The 8,675-nt window shown below is 36.8% G+C and overlaps 1 protein-coding gene across 1 annotated transcript; it reads left to right on the top strand.

Annotated features, from left to right (window-relative positions):
- Positions 1–1,944: 1,944 nt before the first annotated feature.
- On the top strand, positions 1,945–8,645 carry utp3 (UTP3 small subunit processome component). Its single transcript, XM_079844336.1, has 16 exons — positions 1,945–2,143; positions 2,454–2,541; positions 2,651–2,707; positions 2,795–2,851; positions 2,985–3,111; positions 3,287–3,355; positions 3,461–3,582; positions 4,498–4,653; positions 5,149–5,220; positions 5,314–5,354; positions 7,555–7,651; positions 7,746–7,862; positions 7,943–8,073; positions 8,151–8,205; positions 8,311–8,418; positions 8,495–8,645. The coding sequence occupies exons 1-16, from the start codon at positions 2,127–2,129 to the stop codon at positions 8,582–8,584; spliced, it is 1,404 nt and encodes a 467-aa protein (XP_079700462.1). The 5' UTR covers positions 1,945–2,126; the 3' UTR covers positions 8,585–8,645.
- The last annotated feature ends 30 nt before the right edge of the window (positions 8,646–8,675 follow it).

Below are 8,675 nucleotides of genomic sequence, written 5' to 3'. Positions count from 1 at the left end.
AAACCCCTTTATTAAACCCTCCCTACTTAACCGTAGCACTCGCATAACCGTCATGTTTGTAGTTTTTTAATACTTTATATCCGCGTAGTTCTAATAAAATCCTCGTCCATCTAGCAATGAGTTGTGGGCAATATCAGCCGTTAGAGTGCGCATCGATCTGCACTTTGTATTCTGACCGGAAATAGTAGACCATCCAGGAATCTTTGAAATACTCTTTTCAACATACTATGATTTGGGACATACTAATTCTTTTTTCAAATACTATTTAGTACGGATAGTATGCGAATTGGGACGCAGCATGAGTTTCAACTTTTCAATGAATTCCTATGAAAGTTGAGCTTCGGCATGATCTGAAAACACAAAACGCGTCGTGAATGACTGCTGCGCTTACCTCAGCTCTGCTCAGCTCTTCGCTCTTGTGATGAATGAAATCTGACTCCTGCTGCGTTTGTGCCTTTCGTTCGGCTCACTCACACGTTATTGAAAAGACACGTTCAGTTTTTAATTGTAGTGTCTGTTCTCTAACTGAACAAAATTATTTTATTACTATAAAAATCAATATCACTTGCCTGCCGCGGCACCGTCGTCTTGATTTTGACTGGCCAGTGGGAGTGGCTTCATTGAACAGCGAAGCAAGCGCATTCTGGTTGTTGTCTTTCATTCACAAGAGACAAAAATAAATTTTCTGTCTTTTCTCAGTCTAGAAGGCACCAAAATCAAAAAATTATTTCACATTTCTATTACATAAATGACCCAGTTTAAATACACATTCATCTTCTCAGCGCTGAATTAGGCCTACCTCTTTAAGCGAAGGGCTGGGCTTATGTTTGTGCTTCAATACAAGCTGATACATTATATTTATGACACTTGAATGAATGACATTTTCTCGTCAGAATGCATGCTGCTCCCCCAAATATAATAATACTTCATATATCACCCAGTCTTTCGATGAAGACGGTTATAAAAAAAAAGCTAAAACGTTGCTATTGTCAGTAATCTGAGTATTGTACTGTGACACTGGCATGTCAACTCCAAATTTGCTTTGTAAAATGTAAATGCTGAACTAATTCATTCGTGCATGGCTGTACTAAAAACGAATAAATAAACAGATGCAAAACAACAGAAAACTGATGAATGCAACTTTGTCTAAGCCTGTGTCATTGATGCCAAACAGCTCATCAACTGGATTGTAGGGTTTTGACAAATATTTGCTTTACTGTGGTAAATAAACGTTTGACAGACCGCATTTCATGTTTCTATTCTAGCCCAAACAAATACATGAACAAACGCCCTTTGCATCGCACACGGCATATTCAGAAAGAAGAAAAAAAAAACATTTGACAAGTTTTATGTTCATTTTAAAATGTATGATAGATTTAAATTGCAATTTTAAAATGTATGTAGGCTAATACATGCTCTAAATCCATTAAATTCAGGAACACCGAATAAACGTCAAAGACTTAGACGAAAGATTTATGAAGTAGGCAAGTATTTGTGGGAGCAGCATGCACATTTGGCGAGATAATGACACTTATGGCCATTTGCGTTTTTCTGTCAATGTTTGTTTGTGTTTGTGTGGTTCAGGTTTTCCCTACAGTGTGTCCCCACAAATATTGTACTACCAAATGTTTGACCTTGTGTGGACATTGTTTGGTCCCCATGAGGGGGAAAATTATCTTTGTAAAAATGCAGAAAGTTTTCGGTGAGGGTTTTGTTTAGGGGAAGGCTTAGGTGATAGAATATACCGTACATGGAAACCTAACTAGTATGTGTGCGTGTGTTTATTGATTTTGGGATATATTTTATGTAAAAAAACCATGCCAAAAAGTACGTTGAAAATGAAGATAGATAGTATTTTAGACGCTCCGATAAGGTGATGACTTGATGCCTATGTTCAAACAACGGATTACTTTGGGAGACTTTTATTTTGAAACAGACTCAATCAGTAGAGGAAGTACTCACTTCGTTTACTTCCCGTTCTAAATGCATGTGGCAAGTCCACGCGGATAGTTGTTGAGCTGTTTTGACCCAGCTGTTTGTTGGTTTATGAGCTATACGCTATCTGTGAATAGCTCTAATATTTAAATAATTAGATCAAGCAGTAATTTGTATAATCCGATGAAAGCATGGTCCGAGCAAGAAGGTTAGTACTACTATGTCGTCTTTTTTGCTTGTTAACAATTCTATGTAGAGCATATATATCAGTAACGTTATTTTAACATATAAAACGTCCACGAATAAACCAGTTAGTTTATTGTATGTATTCTGCATTTTTTCTACTAACAAATTGTATAAATAGACACCAGACAAGGCAGACATTGACACCTAAGTTACACTGCAGACATTGACACCTTAGTTACTCTACAAATGTGGGTTTACATACTTTAGTTTATAATTTAATTAACGTATTACATTGTAATGATTTTGCAAATGCATTTTTTATCATTTCAAAGGGCAGTGAAGAAGCCTAGAGCAAAGAAGCAACAAGAATATGACAGTGATGATCCTGAAGCTTATAAAGATGAAGCCATTCCAGATAAGGTATATTTATATATATTTATGTGTGTGTGTGTGTGTATAAAACGTTTTTTTTTTTTTTTTTAAATAAACTAATAACCTGGTTGTAAACATCTTTGGGTTTTCTCATCAGAAATCATCAACATATGTGGAGGATAAAATAGATGAATTCCACAATGAAAAAATCTCAGTGAGTTCTATTTTCTTCATGTTCTTTATGCATGAACAGTCATGATATTATCCTAGTACATATTTGACCTTTGACTTTGGTCTGTAGAAACTCTTGGCTCGAGGGGTGCAAGAAGACAGTGATCAGGAGGATGAAGATAAAGTTGTAAGTAAATTAAAGAATTTCAAAACAATATAATATAATTGGCAGCATGACTTTAAAGGCTTTTATTGCTTGTAATAGTGTGACTTTTTATGCTTTTTTTTGAAGATCACCATTGTTTTTTCTTTATTTTTAGGAGGAGGTCATGCCCCTGACCCTGTCTGATTCAGGGGATGATGATGATGATGAGGAGGAAGGGCAGGAAGACGATAAGGAAGAGGAGACAGACATGGATAGTGACCTGGAAGGAAAGCAAGATGATGGTAATGTGCTGTAAATATATTTCACATTTTTGTTTATGTGTACATTTTTGTGTGTGATTTAATGTGTTTTACACTACAGTGTACTTAAGGAAACATTCAAGTATATAAAAGTTTTTTATTGCCTCGCACATAATGTTTGAGGCATTGTCTCTGACACCTCCATTTCCATTTACAGATCTTCCAAATGACATGGCTTGGGGAGACAAAAAGAAGATTTTTTATGATTCTGATTATGTCACTAAAAGTAAGTCTTTATTTTACCTACATGTGTATAACATTTTATAGCTTTGTTATTATGCACTGTATAATATATACATATTCTAGCATGTATGATTTGTATATTTTGCAGAGGGAAAATCTCTTGAAGAAATTGAGGCAGAAGACAAAGAAGAGGAAGAGGAGGCCAAAAACATTCAAAAGAGATTGGCAGCCAACCTAAGCGAGGAAGACTACGATCTAAACCTGCTTGAGGTACTACAATAATTTTTTTCTAAAGACATCGGTAGAGTTCAGGGCCCGTATTCATAAAGAATCTTAATGCAAAGAGTAGCTCCTAGTGACAAAATTCTAAGAAAATTCTTAGAAATGTGGGTGTTTACTCTTAAAATGAACTAAAAAATCCTAGTAAAGAAAAAAGTAATTCAGAAAGCATCTTAACCCTTAAAAGAGCTCTTAAGGTCAAATTTGTTAGGAGCACGGATGAGGACTTTTAAGAGGCTTAAGAGTTTCTTTAGCAGCGGAGAAAATGGCAGAAAGACAAAGAGGGGTGAAGAAATGTGTTGCAGACAATGGATGACAGTGACTTAATAAGACCTATAGATTAGATTGTGCAGGGATCATGTTTGTTGCATTAAACAATAATAAACCCAACTTTCAAACCTCCAATCAGTGTAATTGGAAAGAGTGGAACAATGTTTATAGTTCAAAGCCAATCAAATACCTTATAGAAAATTAACAGCATGGTAAATAATAAAAGGATTTATATACATATATTTATAGTGTGTGTGTGTGTGAGTGAGAGAGAATGGTAAAATAGGACAATTTGCGCTTGTAATTTCAAAGTGAAGGCTTAGAATAGACCCTATACTTAAAAGCGCTCCTTTATTCCCCTTTTTGGACAACCAACCAATCACAGTCTTCAAAAGACTGTGTCATACGTAGCAACGGGGTCAGCCCCTCCTCTTCACTAAGATAAAAGTTTTTGTATTTTCCTTGCTCAGAGTTGCTCTCGGATCGGTCCCGAATAGCTCTTAAGCTAAGACTCCTACGTAAAAGTTTTTAAGCTAAATTAGGAGTTTTCTGAGAGGACTCTTAGAATCTTTATGAATACGGGCCCAGGTGTTAGTGCATATTACTCAGTCTTTGTAATTTCCTGTGGGTTATTAGGAGTTTGCAGCAAAGGCTGAAGTGGAGAAGGAGGATGAAAAAAAAGAGGAAAGGATTGTGAAGGATTTGAAGACCATGTCACAGAAAGAAAAGCTCAAACTGCTGAAGAAAGAATCACCAGAGTTGATGGAACTTATTCAAGACTTCAAAGCAAAGGTAAAGGCTTGCAGGAAGGACATTCATGTTTTTGCATTGCTATTAAAGGAACACTTCACCTTGAGTTTTACCGTACTGTAGTTACATCGTGTACTAAGACTGACAGAAAATAAAAAGTTGCCATTTTTCTAGGCCGATATGGCTAGGAACTATACTCTCATTCCTGCGTAATAATCATGGAACTTTGCTGCCATACCATGGGTGCAGCAGGTGGTCTTAGTACACGATGTAACTACAGAAGAGTTTTAAATAGGAAAAAATATTAAAACTCTTTGGTCATTTTTGAGCGAGATGCTAACGGTCTAATCAGATTCAATGATCTATGCTAAAAGCACCACCGCCAGACCCGGAGATCGGCTGAATGGATTCAAAAACGATAAAACACAAGGGGAGTTGGAAAATGAGCTTATTTTCAAAAATAGTGGAGTGTTCCTTTAAGGGTTTTCCCTCAGTGCTGTTGTATTGCTAAATTTGAGTATTTTATTGCATACTCAGCTTAGAGAATTGAGGGATGAAGTTCAGCCCCTTGTGGAGATGGTCAAAGATGGACGGATTCCTCCTGGAAAGGTGAGTTAAATCTACATAATTAAAGCTCTAAATAGCCTGTTATTCAATTTTTATGTAATTACACTTTTGCTTTGTATCCTTTCCATCCTCTAGGGTGCAAAATACCTCATTACGAAACAGCAACTTTATCTTAAGTAAGCCTTACCTTTATCATGTTAAATACTCTAATTCTGTGAGTGATTGCAGAATTTACATTATATAATATTTACAAACACTACCATTCAAAAGTTTGTGGTCAGTAAGATTTTTTTGTTGTTGAAAGAAATAGTACTTTTATTCAGCAAGGATGCATTAAAATGCAGTTCTTTTGAACTTTAAAATAATAAAAGAATCCTGAATAAGAATATATCACAGCTTCCACAAAAATATTAAGCAGCACAACTGCCATCATAGAAATAAATAATATTTTATAAATATAATAAAATAGAAAACAGTTATTTTAAAATGTAATAATATTTCACAATATTACTAGGGATGTGCCGATCATCTTCTTTTTTTTTTGACTAGCAGATGGGCTGATTCTGATACCGGTTGTTGAATTTTCTAAAACATTTTTAAGCAAATTGATTTGAAGCTTATTTTCTCTATTACAGGCCAAACTGGACTTAAACAAACTATCTGCAGCCATTTGAAATTAGAGGCAATCACTGTATTTTAATCACGATCCAAACAAAGATTCTACACACATGTAACATGTAGTTGTTTTTTTAAATTAGATATGCATAATTTCACGATTTAAAGCAGAATCAGCATGGTCTTACTTTAGCTTTGTGAAATGATGCTACATTAACTCTTTCCCCGCCAGCGTTTAAAAAAAAAAAAGTTGACAGTCACCGCCAGGGTTTTATTCTAGCTTCATGCATTACTTTTTTATTAACACTTAAATACGGGTAAGTTTCATGAAAAAAGCAACATTTTGAACAAAAAGCTGAGAAAATCCCGTTTTTGTCAAAGACTACATCCAGATCAGATTCAGAGTGATGATCAAACACAGATGGAGTTGATCGAGTCTATTTTCACAGTCGTAGAGACTTTTATTATGCCACAGTCACCGGCACCACTTCTGCTTTTCCAGTCATGAGTATAAGGTAACCCAGCTCTGTTTATCCTATTAGATACATCTGAGTGTGTTGAAAATGAAGTTATGAGGATACTCTGTGCGTTCGCTCGGCTATGACACTTGTTCACACTGCAGTAAGAGTAAACCGTTTCTGCAAAATAAAACTGGAAACCGAGGGTAACGCAGATATGACGCAATTGACAGGCGACTCCCTCACACGTCCGGGTTCCTTGGGTAAAATAGCAATTTTCTCACGATTTACAAATAGTTGGAAACATTTGGGATGTTGTAAGTACTCAACTGAACAAAATAAATAACACTGGCCTAGTGGTTTTTGGATATTTTACTGAAAAAATGTTGCATACATTGTGCACCTTTAATGACCATTGCGATCAAATTTGACCTCAGACGAAATTCTGGCAGTGTCAGAAAATTTGCCGCACAATCCTGCAGTGTGACTTCTAGACAATCTATGACCAAAATGAATGCTAGAGATTTCTTTGTAGGCAACATTTCAGTCCGGCGTGTAATGCAGCTGTCACCGAACACGTCATTGATTGATGATCTAAAACTCCGGACGAGTTTTCTTGCGAGCATCTGTTTTTAGCGCGCCTTGACTATCGTTCAGTCTGACGTTAATGACAACTTAGATCTTACAGTGTGACATGGCTTACAGCGGAGATCATGTTCGTACAGTCTGACAAGGAACAATCGTGAAGACCTATTATAAATCACACAGTGTGAAAATTCCAGAAAATTCCGTGTTTGGCAGGGAAGCGTTTTCTCACAAATAACGGAAAATTCTGTGTTTGGCGGGGAAAGAGTTAAACATACCTGCACAAAACAAAAACAGCTGACGGACTGAATGAAAATGCAAATTCATTATCTGACAGTAGGTGGCGCTTAACGGGGGTGATATAGCATTTTCTTGGTTACCGCTGTAAACAATCGTGGGTATCTCTGCAGTTTGGACACGGTGGAATGGCCTGTGTTAATGCCCCCTGTTTGCAGACTTCGTAATAGTTTCACACAAATTACATTTTGGGAAATTATTGCAACGCAGTTTGTGTGCAGGTCCGGAACAGAGATTGGCCAAAATAAAACCAAAAAAACTTTGATAGCCAGTTGACCAGTGTTAGTTTTACTGTATTTGTGGTCAAATAAATGCAGCTTTGATGACTTCTTTCAAAAACATAAGAAAAATCATACCGACCCCAAACTTTTCAACAATATTGCAATTCTATTTTTCACTATGAATATTCCCTTCTTTCCAGCTATTGCACAAACATTAGTTTTTATTTGGTTCTAAAAGCTAAGCGAATTCCAGCACATAACCATCCTGTGATTGAGAGATTGCTGACCTACAGAAATGTAAGTACAATCAAATGTACACTTTTTTTTTTTTAATCACAGGTATTCATAAAAAAAAAGCTTAAAAGACTTAATCTCATTATCACTTTCACAGCTGATAAATGAACTAGGAGCAGTAGATGCTAGACTGGCTCCTCAACTGCGGCAGCTTCTCACTGGAGAACAGCAAGACAGAACTGCAAGGAGATCAGCAGGCAGAAAACATTCCAAGGTAATTACTTTTCCTTTTTAATCTATGTAAGTATTAGCACTGGCTCCCTTTTTTTACTGAGTTTGACGTGTCTGTTTTAGGTATCAGAAGAGGCTGAGTTGGAAGAAGCAGAGGAGTCAGACTCAGACGAGGAAGCTCTGCGCTTCTACAATGCCATGGCGGAGAGGCAGAAACTCAAGAGGAAAAAGAACGAGATGCAGAACGAGGACGGGTGAGTCCATTTACAACATTCAGCCCTTGTGGTTTGTCATGTTTCAGAAACCTTACTGTTACTGACTGCATTTCCAGATTGGTGGAAGAGGCAAGGATGGAGGGAGATGCTAAAAGAAGGATCACCTATCAGGTGAGGTGTTGTGGTTAATATGCTTTGATCTCGCAAGTCAGCCATTGTCCAATTTAAGAATATTACGGACAGTGTTATCATATTCACATTATGTTTTGTGAAAAGATGTCCAAGAACAAAGGGCTCACACCCAAGAGGAAGAAGATTGACCGGAATCCCAGAGTCAAACACAGAGAGAAGTTCAGACGTGCCCAGATTCGTCGCAAGGGTCAGGTAAGTGTCATAGGATTCACTTTCATTTTTAAATCACTATCCAAAACAGACACTGATTACAGATTATATGTGTCAGGTTCGTGAGGTGCGGCGTGAGGAGACGAGATACAGTGGAGAATGGTCTGGTATTCGCGCTGGAGTTAAGAGGAGCGTCAAACTCAAGTGATCAAACTACAGATGATGCTCATCCAAGCTTGAATGTGATATTAAAATGGACTTTTCTTGTGTTTCTGTTTATACTCACTGTCCCAGATATC

This window comes from Gobio gobio, assembly GCF_949357685.1.
Source record: "Gobio gobio genome assembly, chromosome: 19".
Classification (NCBI taxonomy): domain Eukaryota; kingdom Metazoa; phylum Chordata; class Actinopteri; order Cypriniformes; family Gobionidae; genus Gobio; species Gobio gobio.
This window is presented reverse-complemented; position numbering and strand designations above follow the sequence as displayed.

Excerpts from the sequence above, each read along its gene's own strand:
- utp3 (XM_079844336.1), top strand. Across the intron at positions 5,221-5,313 it reads GACGGATTCCTCCTGGAAAG|GGTGCAAAATACCTCATTAC; the intron begins GTGAGTTAAATC and ends TCCATCCTCTAG. Across the intron at positions 8,419-8,494 it reads AGATTCGTCGCAAGGGTCAG|GTTCGTGAGGTGCGGCGTGA; the intron begins GTAAGTGTCATA and ends TATATGTGTCAG.